General features: G+C 39.7%; 1 protein-coding gene across 1 annotated transcript in view; it reads left to right on the plus strand.

Moving 5' to 3' along the window:
- Positions 1–16066, plus strand: part of TRPM3 (transient receptor potential cation channel subfamily M member 3) — an 856716-nt gene that overhangs the window by 599867 nt on the left and 240783 nt on the right. The window contains 1 exon segment of the mRNA XM_032635138.1: positions 679–883. Coding sequence (XP_032491029.1) covers positions 679–883 — 205 coding nt within the window.

Below are 16066 nucleotides of genomic sequence, written 5' to 3' on the forward strand. Positions count from 1 at the left end.
AATGAATGTCACATTGTTAGTATTTAATAAATGATAGCTCTGTATCAGTATTATTGCTAATAGTCATAACAGTGCTAGTAGTAAAGTATGAAGGACATTTTCATGATATGAGGGGCGAATTTTGTTTTCAAATACCTTGTGAATACTTTTTTTATTGTTTCTTCAACAACACTTCAGCTGCAGATCTTCATTCTCAGAATTGGATATATGACAGAGAGTGTCAATTGGGAAAAGACAAGTTAGGTTGTGACTCACATATGATTGAGAGTCCTTATTTAAATGTACCTGTTAAAATTCTTCCCTCAAAGCTGTTCAATGTCCTTCGTGCAAGATTTGATAGATGGGAGGAATGAGAAGTAGAAAAATCTACATGGCATTCGTTCTTTTCGTTCCAATCCTGAACAGTGTGGCAGGTGTGAAAGGTGGTAGGTGCAGAAGGATGGGAGGCATGTTACAGCCTATACAGCTAGAGGAAAATGTGGAGGGGCCAGAAAAGAAAAATGTATGTCAAGTAAATCCCGAGTTCACCATTTGCCAGGTATGGACACATTATGGTTTCCACCTGAAAACTGACTCGCTGGCTTGCTACGGTTTGTAGGTTTCTCCAGCAGGTTGCCTTCAATGTGTATTACAGTTGTCACTAATACAAGGGGTTCACTTTGACCTCTTATGTTATAGGTGTTGCTGCGGGCGTTTAATAGGCCAGCATGTCGGCCTCACTCCCGGTATCTCAGTTCTTCAGAATGAGAAAAATGAAAGTCGCCTCTCCCGAAATGACATCCAGTCTGAGAAGTGGTCCATCAGCAAGCACACTCAACTCAGCCCCACAGATGCTTTTGGGACCATTGAGTTCCAAGGAGGCGGCCATTCCAACAAAGCCATGGTAATCAGAAACCATTCAGTCACTTCTCAGATTCTATCTCAAGTCCTGCAAAGGAATGGTGAAGAGCTGGAGATTTAGTCTTTGGGCCGAATCCCAGCTTTGCCAGTTCCTGGCTGGGTGACCTGCTCTAACTGTGTTGCTCCTGTGCCTCTCTGCTTTTCCTCTGTCAAATGGGGCAAACCTTCCTCTCAGGAGTTTTGAAATGATTAGTATGAGATCAGACACAGTGACTCTTGTTTTTCTACAGTTATCCACTGTTCATTATTTTATTTTCTGGGTCTCATCCATTGAGACATGTTTTTCTAACTCCTTTGGTAAAAAATATCTTAACTTTAGGTCTCTGTTTCATTCTGTTGGTAACTAGCATTTCTCTCAATTCAAGGTAGAAATTATCATCCCAGACTATTTCCTTCCCTGTTCTAACAGAGATCTTGTCATCCAAATTGAGTGCTTTTTCTTCAAGCAGCTGCGTTCAATAATGTTCTCAATAGAACAGCTCCATATGAAAAGCATTTTTTTTTTTTTTTGGAAAGGAGGCATTAGGAAGTATACAAATTTTACTTCTAAGAGTTGTTGCTTCTAAATTTTTTTTTTTTTTGCAGTACGCAGGCCTCTCACTGCTGTGGCCTCTCCCACTGCGGAGCACAGGCTCCGGACGCGCAGGCTTAGCAGCCATGGCTCACAGGCCCAGCCGCTCCGTGGCATGTGGGATCTTCCTGGACCGGGACACAAACCTGTGTCCCCTGCATTGGCAGGCGGACTCTCAACCACTGTGCCACCAGGGAAGCCCTGTTGCTTCTAAATTTTAGCTTTCATCATGGACCTCTCCCTACTTGGCTGACAGATTTTGCCAGGAGAAAAGTCTACCATGTGTTTTTGGAAATTCTAGAAATGCTGTATTCCAACAAGCTTGCTTCTAACTTTTGAGAGAGAGTTAGTTAGTTGAGGGTGGAGCAGTTGGAGGTGACTGTTCTCAGGCATGCCATGGAGTTCTCTGAGTTTGGAGAGGACATTTTTCTTAGAGAAGCATACTGCAAAATGCAGGGGAAGTCATTTCACACCAGTTACAGTCTAAAAATGTGCAATAAAGCCACCTCTCTTGTCTCTTTCCTCTTCTCTCCCCTTTCCCCCATCCCCCCCTTCCCACTGCAGTATTTTCTTCACCAAGAATAGCTGACCAAGCTATTCTCACAGTTCTTCCCTAAGAAAATTAATTCTGAGCAATATACTGAAAAGGAGGATGCTATGTGCAACCCCCAGAAAGGCCTGGGGAAAACAAAGAAAGGGTTAGGTAGTCTTGACCTGGACAGAACCAAGGGAAATGAAGATTTGGTAACTACCTCATCCACTTAAGAGTTGGATATGCCCACACAAGATCCTTAAGGGTTCCCAATTCAATACAGTCCCCATTCACAGTATGAGACTGAACCATATGCAGTGTGGATCCTCTGGAACCGTGCATTAATTAAAAGTCACGAAAGTTCTCCCTATAAGAAAAGTGCTGCAGATGAAGAAGTGGTTTAGCGGTCAATAATCATTATAGAGTAGTATACCCAGTGACTTCATAGGGTGCTTAAATGATGCCTGTAAGCATGGTGCCACAAGCCCAGAGGCATATGGTGAACTTTTAGCCATTATTTCCTTCATTACTATGCAGTGTCTGTCAAATATAGAGCATAAATTTGGTCTTAAGTAGAACATTCCTCCAAAGTCATCACCTAGGGAGATTCTAATTACCGTGATGCACGAGTGCACAGAACGAGTTTTGGGGACTGCTTTCAGACAATTTATAGATCACAAGAGAAAAGCACTCTGTATTTTCTTCAAATGATGTTTTTGATCAGAAGTTAATCCTGAGTACCTAAAATTCAAAAAACTTAGGGCTTTGTCACAAACAGCTTCTGCTAGTTTTTAAAAATCAGGTCTGTTCTCAGAAGATAAAGTTTTCCACCACTAAAAATTCTGAAAGAATGGAGTACTAGTTTGGAAGTGAAGAATGTGGGTTTTGGATGCGGAGAGTCTAAGTTTATCCCAGAACCATCATATATTTGCTGTGTGACATGAGAAACATCAATTAAATTCTCTGGGCCTCAATAATTTATTCTGTTATCTAGGAATAATAATACTACCATTATAAATGTTAAATAGATGGCATATGTAAGTCATCTGACACAGTGCCAGGACACATAATAGATGTAAAATTAATTTTAACTGCTATTTGTACTACTGTCATCATTATTGTTTGCTTCAGGCTTTGAAAATTTTTTTAAATATTTTGATTAATACTCTGAAGGACATACATTTGGGTGCATATCTTGGTATATTATTTTAGAAAGTCAAGTCATAATTTTTCAGTTAACCCTTTGAAATAATTCAAGAGGGGCTTCCCTGGTGGCGCAGTGGTTGAGAATCTGCCTGCCAATGCAGGGGACACGGGTTCGAGCCCTGGTCTGGGAAGATCCCACATGCCACGGAGCAGCTAGGCCCGTGAGCCACAACTACTGAGCCTGCGCGTCTGGAGCCTGTGCTCCACAACAAGGGAGGCCACGATAGTGAGAGGCCCGCGCACCGCGATGAAGAGTGGCCCCCGCTTGCCGCAACTAGAGAAAGCCCTCTCACGGAAACAAAGACCCAACACAGCCAAAAATAAATAATAAAAATAAAGGAATTCCTTAAAAAAATTTAAAAAATAATAATAATAATTCAAGAAGTTCTGATTTCTTCACCTAGTTCTTAAGCCCCAAATCTGAAGCCACATTGCTTTGTTTATAGTCTGGCCTGTCACTTACTGGTTTAAAATCTGGCCCAGTTTATTTAACTTCCCAGTGCCTCAGTTTACTCATCTGCAAAATGAGGATAGTAATTCCTGCTTTATAGGGCTGTAGCAGGGATTAAGTGAGTCAATATATATTAAGTGCTTAGAAGAGTACCTGGTGTTAAAGCTAAGTTAATGTTTGCTATGTTATCACTTCCACTAAGTGTTCACTTACTGTAGTTACAGGAGAGGCTTTGCAATCAATTAAAATAAAATGTATAATCTTGAAGTCATATAGAACTGTGTCTAAACACTCACTCTCTCTGCCAGTTAAAAAGTCTTGGTTAGGGCTTCCCTAGTGGCGCAGTGGTTGAGAGTCCGCCTGCCAATGCAGGGGACATGGGTTCGTGCCCTGGTCTAGGAAGATCCCACATGCCACGGAGCAGCTGGGCCCGTGAGCCATGGCCGCTGAGCCTGCGTGTCCGGAACCTGTGCTCCGCAACGGGAGAGGCCACAACAGTGATAGGCCCGTGTACCGCAAAAAAAAAGTCTTGGCTAAACCAATTAACTTAGCTGAGCCTCAAGATTTCTTATTTATAAAGTGGGCATGTTTTCCTTATGAGATGGTTACAAGGATTAGAGAGAATATAAAATCACCGGTATACAGCTAGTGCTCAATATATTTATGAAAATCATAGTAACGGCACAGTGAAGCAGCTTTGTTTACTTCCTAGGAATCCGAAGATATGTTAACATATTTCCACAGGAGTACCAGGCTGCATACACTGGTGTTAGTGACAGTCACTAATTGGAGGCTACCACTGTGGACACCAGCTCATCAGTGACTGGAGACATGTGACTTGTAAACCACCACATTATACACTTTGACTTCTGCATTGAGTCAACCTCCTGTATCCACTTATTCTAGCAAAATGGAAAATGAGCTGTTACCTGGTATCCTCTCTACTTTACTCACTGTAGACTTCAAAAATTAGACAGCTACTGTGGGTGTGGCATTTGTGCCTTTTATGATGGACAAAGCCAAGATTCCTTCTCATTATACAATTTTCTTCTACCTGAAATTTTTCCCCTCCTAAAAATTTCTAGTGAATTTGAAATTTTTAAGAGCCCTGGAGATTGAATCTCCAAATAAATTTACTAGAACATGTGTCCTTCAGAGTATCAATCAAGATACTTTTGCAACTGTTTTCAGGGTCTGTAGCAAATAATAATGACAGTCGCAATAATAATGGCAACTAAAACTTATTAAACATCTACTGTGTGCCCAGCACTGTACCAAGTACTTATCTGTGTTTGTATATTTCATGTTTATGACACTAGCATTATTATTCCTGCATGACAGAATAACATACTAAGGCACAGAAAAGTTAAGTAATTTTCCCTACGTCACACAGCTACTATATGATATGTGTATATTATGGTATCTAATGGTAGAGGAAAAACTTGAAGAGACAGCTAGATCTTTCACTCTGTTCCAGAAGAGTGAACACATTAGGACATTGAACCTTGACAGCCCTCCCCAGGCCCCACATAGTTCTGTCCAGCCCAGAGCTGTCTGTTGGCAGTCAGGTTAGGCAAGGTCAACTACATGATTTGTGGAGCCCAGTATAAAATGAAAATGTAGGCCCTCAGCAGGAGTAGGGAAATCCATGCTCCTTTCCCATGACTACAGCCCCAGCCCGTCAATGGATTGCCATCTCCACACTGGGAAGTGCTCAGTATCCAGTGGGGGAGGCTCCCCACAAAGTTGCCCACAACACCCACTGTGGCACCGCCAGGCCAAGGCAAGGACATCCTTACCCTGCCCTCCAGTGCTACAGGCCACATGCCCGACCCTGCCCCTGCCCTTGCCTGTACCCAGGTCCCAGCCAGAGATGGAGGGTAATGATGGAACACAGCCCTGTCAGCTGCCCCAGGCAGGGCTGGGGAGGGGAGGCTAGGCTGGCAGGGACACTAAAGGCAGGAGCAGGTATGAATGAAATCCCATTCTGGCGAGGCAGCAGGAGGTAGGACGTGCGACTGTGAATGACGTGTGAGCCGAGGCTCCAGGCCCTCTGCACATGCCCCACTGTCCCATCAGCCTTCACTTAACAAAACACGGATTCAAGGGTAAATTTGTCAAGAATTTCAAGACAGCAAGTGCAGAACATTAAACCCTGAACACTGCCCTTCTGAGCAGTGTGACTGGGCTGGTGGCACGACCATGAAGCTGGCACTGAGGCTAGGTCTCGCCTGCCCTGGGTGGTCTCAGAGCAGTCACTTCAAGGGGAAACCTTTGTTTCTGAGTCTAACCTGCCAAATGAGGACCACTTTTTCTTTTTTATTACAACCCAATATTTAACAAGTGGGAGTCCCCACTGTTCATCTAGGCACAATGAGCATTTGGTCCACTTTGGATACTTGGCCTTGAATTATTCCGATTCTCCTGTCTAGACAAAGGGGTGGAGTTATCCATAGGACAGATGACTTGTTTTATCAGGCAGGACAGTCATTTTGTGCCAACCTGTGCCTTCTTTACCTCTTGTTCTCTCCAACAAACCGACATGCAGTTCATCAAAGGGAAAAATCAGCAACTACTGTCTGTTAAAGAGTGCCAGTGTCTAGATGGGGAAGCCATGGTTAAATATTCACCAAGACTGAAGTGAAACAGGTCAACTAACTTAATATGTCTTTGGTCCCCTTCTCCTGACAAGAATATTTGAAAGTTGAAATGATTTTTAACAAAGTGGTCAAAAAATTCTAGAGGGCAGATTAACTTTGACCTTCATTAATTTTTTAAAAAATAAGATATAACATTAACTTTTCCCCTCAAGACAGCCCAAAATAAAGCACTTAGGTCTTCAAAATGCCAATGTGATCTGGACACAGTTTGAGGCAGAATCTGCCATAGTTTGGTAGAAGATACAGTTGGAGAAAAGGGACTCATTATTAAAATGTGGTGGGCTATGTGAGAACCATATCTCACATATGTATCTCTGTTACCACATAGACAGTACAGCATGATGTCACAGGACTTTGATCACCAAAGACCCTTGAGGGATCAATGCAGTGGTTCTCTACTTGGAGGCTCACAGTAACCTGTGGGGCTACTGCCAATGCCCATGCCCAAGAGTCATTCCCAGAGAGTCTCCTTCATTGGTCTGATATAGAACCTGGACATCCAAAGTGTTTTTATTTATTTATTTTATTTATTTATTTTTGGCTGCATTGGGTGTTTGTTGTTGTGCGCAGGTTTTCTCTAGTTGCGGTGAGCAGGGGCTACTGTTCTTTACGGTGCGTGGGCTTCTCATTGCGGTGGCTTCTCTTGTTGCAGAGCACAGGCTCTAGGTGCACAGGCTTCAGTAGTTGTGGCCTGCGGCCTCAGTAGTTGTAGCTCACAGGCTCTAGAGCACAGGCTCAGTAGTTGTGGTGCACAGGCTTAGTTGCTCCGCGGCACGTGGGATCTTCCCAGACCAGGGCTGGAACCTGTGTCCCCTGCATTGGCAGGCAGATGCTTAAGCACTGCACCACCAGGGAAGTCCCCAAAGTGTTTGAAAAGTTAGCCCGGTTAATCTACTGTTCAGCCAGGCTTAAAAAATACTGAATAATCCCAATCTCTCTACCTATTTTATAGATGAGGCAACTCGAGCCCAGAGACGTTAAATTATTTTCTGAGAGTCACCCAATTATTTGACAAAGATAGTTCTCAAACTCAGGATCCTTAGCACTCTCCATCAGTTCTGTTTCTTCTCTGTCATGTATTCCTGGTGCAGCTTATAATAGATGTTTTGAAAGGAAGCTAATTACTATTATGTTTCTAACTCTTTATAAGGGTTTTGAAAACTTTCTAATAGAAATATAAAATCAGTAGTATTTGATGAGGTTAATTACACTCAAAAACTGTGAGCAGGAAGAGCTCTCTGTAAAATTATATCCTAGGTTAATGGAGCCATTTTCTGAGCCCTTCCCAGGACTCTGTGGTATTCTGTCCTCAGTTCTCAGACTTGACAAACCCCAGTGAGATAGCAGTGAAACCAGCGTCTCTCACACTTAACAGAGAAAGAAGTTGTGACAGAACAGAGACATTCAGAGCTGACAGTAAGTGAAGGATTCTCTTTCCTCTCTCTTCTCTATACCAAGCCACATCTTACCAAAAAATTCATGCCCCCCCAAATCCATTCCTGGGCTGTTAAACAAGCTGGCAGTTCATGCAGATGCCTCATAAAAACCAGAACGTGAGGACCAAGGAAGAAGGTACTAAGACACTAAAGCTCTGGTTTAGGCATTTTCTTACTAGACTGGGTTCCAGGTAACTTTTAAAACTGACTGAGAGAGCAATACCAAAATGGCCCAACCGCAGACATTGTTGGGTCCTTTCTCAAAGACTCTTCTTTATCTGGGGCTGAGTCTATTAAATTATTTAGAAAAGTAAGCAGTGCTGGACTTAATTAGACAGACTCTTATTTGCTTACTAATCATCTCTTCCAGTTAATGCTGAGCTGACTTAGAGACCAGGTAAGTATAACCTAATTAAGGACTTGTATTTAAACTTCTCAAGTCACCCACATAATTCTCTTTGGGTTTTCCCTTGCTGTTTACTCAGCTTATTAGATCAGGTTAAGCCCCTTATTACAGTTTTTGTATAATTTAGAGAATTATCCCTGTGCTTCATTTTCACACTTAGAGCTGTAACTGTTGAGTCAGCCGGGATGTAAGCCTTCTTTTCTGAGCATTACCAGAGAGTGTGTGAGAGAGAGTAGGTAAAACTGAGGAGATACTCAGGCGGGTGGGGAGACTGTCAGCTGCATGACATCTACAACCTTATAACTCTTAAAATGCTTTAGGATTAAATCTGATTTTTTAAAAATTATCTTTCTTTGCATTATGCAGATTTGATCTGGGAATCACTGACTGACATGCACAAAATACATTAAATAAATCCCAGTTCACAAAACAAAATAGCTAATCACTGGACTATAGCTAACTAAGAAGCTTTATATAGCATGGTATGGTTTTTGAGGGGTTTTGTAATTGCTCTGTTGCTTTCCAGTTGCCACCTTGAAATCTCTAGACCATTAGACTGGCAGTACCTTTGGAAAGCCTTTCTGAAGCTGGGAATAAAACTAGAATGTATCAATATCACTTAAACTTCTGATCTCAGTCACAGACCTATAGGGAAGGAAGAACCGACATTCCTCAAGAAACTCATCTTGTTCTAGAAAATTTTATACAAAAGCAATTCTGGCAGAAAATTCACAGAGTACCCCTGCAACTAGGTCATATGCGCAGTGAAGTTTTATATTATTTCTAAACCTTTAGCTTTGGCTTATCAGCATCCATCACCTGGAACCACCTGTTATCTAACATTGAAGAACCACAAAAACAATATAGAATAAATTACAATGGCATTTTCACTCCCAAAGTTTTGTAGGTCATCAAACTAGGAATCCAATAACAGAGACACCTTACATTTGCATCCCACATATTTTCTTTCTAGGGAAATTTTGCATACATTAAACCACCATAACATTTAAACATTTGGTGCAAAACCAACGGCTCCATGGTCTTGGAAAGCTGATATCAGCAAAATGGTCTCAGCAGTCTGATGCAACATATTCTCCTTGGCCACAACTTTAATTTAAAATACTCATTTAAAATGGGGCTACAGAGAATTAGAAAATGAAATGATGCTTGTCACAGATCTCAACAGAAAGGAAAATGGGACAAATTCCCACTACAGGCTTGGAAGAAAGGCATTGAAAATACTGTTAAAATAAATTTAGCTATAGTAGTTCCGTTACTCAGAAAAAGTACTACTGAAATATACCAATTGGTTATTTCCCCAAATTAAAGATGGCTTCACAGTGAGAGTTAGAAAGATTTGTCATTTACCATTTCCTAGAGTGCAACCAGATTTATTGTTCTGTAAATATCTTCCCTTTTCATTTAAAAAGCTCGGCAAAATGATGTGAGTAAAAATTTAGGGCTGAAAATGTGAGAGTAATTATCAGAGACAAATTGCTCCACAGCAAGTCAAGATCAGAATACCAAAGGAAGATTATTATTATTTTAAATTAAACAACCCCAGCCTATTCTAAGTAGTGATGGCTGCTTCTCCACTTTCCAGCCTTCACCCGCCCTGGATGTTGTAAAGGGAAGGATACTGTCTGGTTTGTGACACCTCTCTACCAGTTTAATTTTAATGCAGTGAGGCCATAGTAAAGTTGAGTTCTACTTTGACAAGTGAATAGTAACATTTCTAATGATGATGCAGGTTAGAGTGGCTTTAGAAAAAACTGCAGTGAAATCACCTGCTAAACAAAAGTAAATTTAGCAACTGGAAAAAGCAAAAACTCAAGAGTTTTAGCTACCAAAGCCCTCTGCCATTCGAACAAAAGAAAAGCTCTAGTTTGCTCTTACAGTCTCACTTGCAAAATTTCATTTGTAAGTTTGTGGTTTGGAATTCAAAGTACGTGTTTTTGTGAAAATCATGCTTGTATGCATTGGCCTCCAAAGCACCTAAGAATAGATCAAATAGTACTATTTCAAGTAGAGCTAACTTCTGTTTTATACAGTACATTCTTTAGATGCTCCTCTGAATCTCATTAGCTCATCACACAGGCTTTCTGCTGCCAGCCAGGGGCACTAATGGTGGCAGTGCAGGCATGGGTAACTCATTTGAGCTCAATTTATTTCTAGAAATTAAAATTAAGGAGCTAAGGGCATGAGGGAGAAGGATAGGATAGGTAGCCAGACAGAGGTAACATTTCCCCTCTGGACAGGTACTTTTTATAACTTGCACCAGTCATTCGTCAGATAGCTCAGAGTTGAGAAACAAAGGGCTACTTTGAAGGGGACATTAAAGAGCTAACGGCAAGTTATCTGGATCCTGTTGTATGCAGAAGTCATTTATAATGTGAGTGCTTGCAACTCTTATCCAATTTACATATACTGATTTTTCTGCCGTTCCAGGCATTTCCCAGAATTTAATCTTTAGTGTTCTGTGTGGTGGTCAGGATCACCCTTATTTTACAAGAGAGGGTCTCAAACTGATCAAATGACTTACAGTGCCAGTACTGTAACTGTTGCTAGAGTGTGATGCCACACGTGATTGGGAAACCTGTAAATTGGAGCACACATCACCACATCAGAGTACTGCCCAGGTAACAAAATTTAATATACACATTAGGAAGATTTCTTGTTATTTGTAAGGTGATCCCTTGGCAATTAATGAGCTCACAAGTGGACAGTCAAAATTGCTTATCTTGACAACCAGAATAGCTCCTAATTTCAAATCACATTGACCTTTGAGCAGGAATTGATTAATTGCTCTGGGTACAACCATTTATGACCTTGAAGCTGCTGATTCAGCACCTGAGTTAACTGTTATATTACAAGCACTGGGAGAATTACTGAATAACCTGATTCTTATGGGTATAAGAATATAATTTAAAAACTGAAATCTCCAGGTAATCATAAAGTGTCATTTTATCCTGTAGTTTTAATTATCCTCTTATCCCTAAACTGTTTCCTTGAGCTGCTAAACAATAACATACAAAAAGTAACAAATTGATTCATTTAAATGCTTCCTTTTTTAAAAAATCTTTTATTCCCCAAGGGAAGGAAAAAATAAATCTAAAATAATGGCCGACATTAAAGGAACAGGGACACCCAGTATTTATGTTATTTATCAGTTTCTGGGTATCAGGGGTGGGCTGTCATTAATCATGTGTTCCTTTGTATAAGAATTAGTCCTGGTGAAAAAAAATTAGGTAGTTGAAATTGAGTAGCTTATCAGTGGCTGCACTTTCCTACTTCTCATGGCCTGAGTAATTTTCCATTATTTCCTCCATTCTTCTCTTTGATTTTTGTGTAAAATATTGAGTGTTCTTTCTTCCCTTGGACCCAGTGATAAACGCTAGACACACCACTTAGAATCTTTGGTCTGGGGAAGAATTGTAATCCTTGCTACTCCTGTGGTCCCTGGGGAGCTAGTTAGAAATGCAAAACCTCAAGTCCCACCTCATACCTACTGAATCAGAACCTGCATTTTTGAGGTCCCCTGGGTGAGTTTTGCATGTTAAAGTTTGAGAAGCACAGCTCAACCTAGAGTTTTCAGTGTAACAGTAGCATTAATAATGGGTTAGGTGAGTGGTTAATTACTAGATAACTAATTCTGACTCCCAGTCACTCACCTTCCCTGGGTCTCAGTGTCATCTGTAAAGCAGAAGAACTGAAATAGAGTATTTCTAGTTCCCATGATTGCTAAGATATTTCTAAACTCCCTTTTATTTCTAAGATTGTAACTACATCATAGCCAGTACTGAAAGGCTTATCCAAAATCGTAGGTCAGACCAAACATGATCCCTCCACTCAAAGATCTTGCAAATGGGAGATAAAACTGACACAAACAAGAAACAACAGGAAAAAAATATATATTAGACTGAGTTTGACTGAGAGTTATATTGAGTCAACATGAGCTTGCATTCCAAGGAGCAGTCAATAAGAGCCTTTGAAAGACAAGAATGGTTTATGTAGATGAAAGGGGAGGGACTGGGTTTTCTAGGACTTGGGGAATAACATTAGCCAAATACAGAGAGAAGCGGGGGAACACCTCTTAAATAAGTAGGGTAAGGCCAAATTGTGGGGACCGTGACAGGCAGAATGGGAGTTTATGTATGATGTAACTATTTGAATTGAGAAATAATATGATCAAAAAGGAATTGGGGAAAGAAATCTGCCTGTTGGTGTCTCATTGAGAACACAGGGTTAGAGGAACCAGTAGGACTGTTTCCACAACCCCAAATGACATCCTAATAAAGAGCATTCTTATTTATTCTTAAAATAACAACTGAAGCAATAGAAGGAAAGGCCTGGATGAGAGCACCATTTGAGAAATGGATCGTTAGGACTCGCAGACTGCTTGGTTGTAAGTGAAGGAAAAGGAGAAGTAAGGAGAGAGGAGGCATTTATGTTTTTGAGGTCAAGAGCAAGGACCTGGAGTCAGACAGACCTGGGGTGTGAATCCTGTCATCACCACTTAACAGCTGTTGAACTTACTGTTCTTTCCTGTCCCCCGTAAATGTGGATGCCACCAACCTCGTAATTGGGAGGAGTCCATGAAATGATGCATGTAAAGCACACAGTATGTATGTACCTGGAACACAAGGGATTTGATTGTAGGTTTGGGGTTTTTTCTCAGTAGTTAAGAAATTGAGAGTAGAGAGAAATATGCACAGAGAGCCTATGAGCAACATGACCTTACACAGGCCAGACCCTGAATACCTCTGTTTGTTCATCTGTAAGACAGAGAACCAGGGACAAGGTGATCTAAGGTCATTCATTCATTCCCCCACTGGAGCACTTATTAACTGAGTAACAAGTGTTTCGTGATCACCAGCAAGCTTTTCTTCGTTTTCTAGCTAGGAAAAAGATGAAGCTAGTTCAAAAGGAATTTTAACATATTCACTAGATTCGTTGGTCACTTTCCAGTGAACTGCTTACATGATCAGTAAATTGGGTTCCTTATTGGTAAGTTGTAACTTTAAAAGCCCCAAAGGGAATTATTTACCAAGTGAGACTTATTCCTAAAAATGCATTAAGATTATTATTACTAATTACCATAAATAATTGAACTCCATAATATGTTATTTTTTAATATTCTTTTTTTCTTTCTTTAATTTTATTTTGGCTGTGCCAGGTCTTAGTTGCGATGTGTGCAATATCTTCATTGCTAGCATGTGGAATCTTTAGTTGTGGCATGCGGGCTTCTTAGTTGTGGCATGTGAACTCTTAGTTGCAGCATGCATGTGGGATCTAGTTCCCCGACCAGGGATCAAACCCAGACCCCCTGCATTGGGAGTGTGGAGTCTTACCCACTAGATCACAGGGAAGTCCCCATGATATGTTATTTAGCTAGGTTACGCATACTAAAATTATTACACAATCTCTGTAGTGATTTAGTATGATTGCCATATCTCTTCACATTGAGTTAATTAGTAATGTATGTGTGTCTGTTCCCAGACACTACCTGTGGCTCAGAATCTCACATTATTTACCTGGCTAAATGAAACGTGCAGGTAGGATTGCTCAGTGAGGCATCTTGAAGTTCCAAAAGCCATAATCACACTACTTTTCTTGTTTTTCAAAACATTTTACTGTTCTCATGTAAGCCTTCTCTAATCATTGGGACTACAGCTTTACAGTTCTTCAGAAATTTTAGGAACCACTATCTAGGCTTGCAAGGGGATTTTAGAAGGATTTTTTAATTTTAGGAGGATTTTTATACTTTAGATGTTTTTCTATATTTAGAAGTGTAATTTATATCTCACCTTAGAAGAATATGGATTCTTATTTAGTTGGGGTTTTTTGAAGGAATAAGAAAGTGATACTGAAATAAAGTTACTGAATAATTTGAGAAGCAGTTTCTTAGCATCTTCCACAATGAACATTCTTGGTTTGTATAGTTTGGAAGCCTTGTGAGTCTCAGTTCTAGTTTATTTTACTAAATATCCCTTTCTAGAATTATTCAAAATGGTATAAATTTAATCTAGTAAAGCTACCAAATTTTAATTACTTAAGTAGCATAAGTTCAGTGTAGGGGCACAGAAAACACTTTATTCTTTTATTTTATAGCGTTCATTATACAGATAGCTTTCTTATAAACAGTCACTCAATGGATAATAAATATAACAATAGATAATTTTTAAAGCTTTTATTTAAGAAACCCTTGTGTTTGCTTCTACCACTGCAGTACCCTTTCTCCAGCCCCAAGGCTGGACGATAAATTGTCATCTCCTGCATAACCTTTTTTATTTATACATCCGAAAGCATATGTTTGTATGATTACATGCAAGTCTATTCTTTTTGTGGTTATGCAACTTCAACATTAATACTTCACAAATTCCAAAAAAAGCACATGTTGTTGTTGAAGATTTCTGCTGATATCTGAAAGTTCTTGCCCTCTACATGAGAGTTTGTGTACAAAATATGTGGTTCCCCACATTGTAAACTCTAGTTAAATTCTATTGATATAAGTAATATAATTCTTTTTTTTAACATCTTTATTGGAGTATAATTGCTTTGCAATGGTGTCTTAGTTTCTGCTGTATAACAGAGTGAATCAGCTGTATGTATACAGATATCCCCATATCCCCTCCCTCTTGCACCTCCCTCCCACCCTCCCTATCCTACCCCTCTAGGTGGTCACAAAGCACCGAGCTGATCTCCCTGTGCTATGCAACTGCTTCCCACTAGCTATTATATCACTTATTTTATACACTACCAAATGTAAAATAAGTGATATAATTCTTTTGATATAATGTACTTAGCTAAAATTGCCAACCTTTACTCTTTCCATTCTGGAATTGATTTTTGCCGAGTAGATTAAATCAATATAGAACCAGCTTGTTAGATTCTAACACTTCTTTGGATTTCTAGTATATATATATGAGAAACGTTAGCTCTTTTGTATTTCTTGATTATGCAGCTTAATTTATCAAGCTACTTTGATATTTTGTATGTCTGTGCCTCACATTTCTGCTAAATATATTTAAAATATACTTTAACAAAAGAATTGACATATAATTTTTAAGGTTTTTGCAACAGTGGGGTCTCCCCGATCCAAAAAATATTACAATAAATTGTCATCTCCTGCATAACCTTTTTTATTTATACATCCAAAAGCATATGTTTGTATGATTACATGCAAGTCTGTTCTTTTTGTGGTTATGTAACTTCAACATTAATACTTCACAAATTCCAAAAATTAAAACTTTTCTCTCCCACATAATATATAAACTTTAGAATGCTTTGACTCTAATTACTACTCCCTAATTTATATGCTATATTATCCAGTGCTTTAGTTCTATCCCTTTCCACCATATATTAGACACTATTATCATTTTATATTTTACAACCAGTGCTTTTTAAGATTTACCCTGTATGTGCTAATATCTTTGTTTACCGTTCTTTCTTGTATCTCAGATCATCCATCTGGGATCATGTAACTTCTGCCTGCTACATATATCTTAAAATTTCCTTCAGTGAAGTCTGCTAGAAGTAAATTCTCAGTTTTGGTAGTCTAAAAATGTCTATAATGTGCTCTCATTTTGGAAAGACATTTTTGCTGAATTCTACACTGACAGATAATTTCTCTTTGCAAATTGAAGACACTGTTCTGGCATCCATTGTTGCTGCTGAAAGTAAGCCATCAGTCTAATGACTGTTTCTTTGTAGGTAATCTGTCTTTTTTTCTAGCTCCTTTTGAAGGCTTTTCCCCCTACCCTTTGGTGTTCTCTATAAGGTATCTGTGCGTGGGGTTTCTTTTTATTTATCTTGCTTGGGATTCAGTGAGCTTCTTGAATCTGAGAATTAGTAATTCTGAGATATTCCCAACCAATATTTCTTCAAGTATTGCCTCTTCCACA

Source organism: Phocoena sinus, chromosome 6, assembly GCF_008692025.1.
Source record: "Phocoena sinus isolate mPhoSin1 chromosome 6, mPhoSin1.pri, whole genome shotgun sequence".
Lineage (NCBI taxonomy): Eukaryota > Metazoa > Chordata > Mammalia > Artiodactyla > Phocoenidae > Phocoena > Phocoena sinus.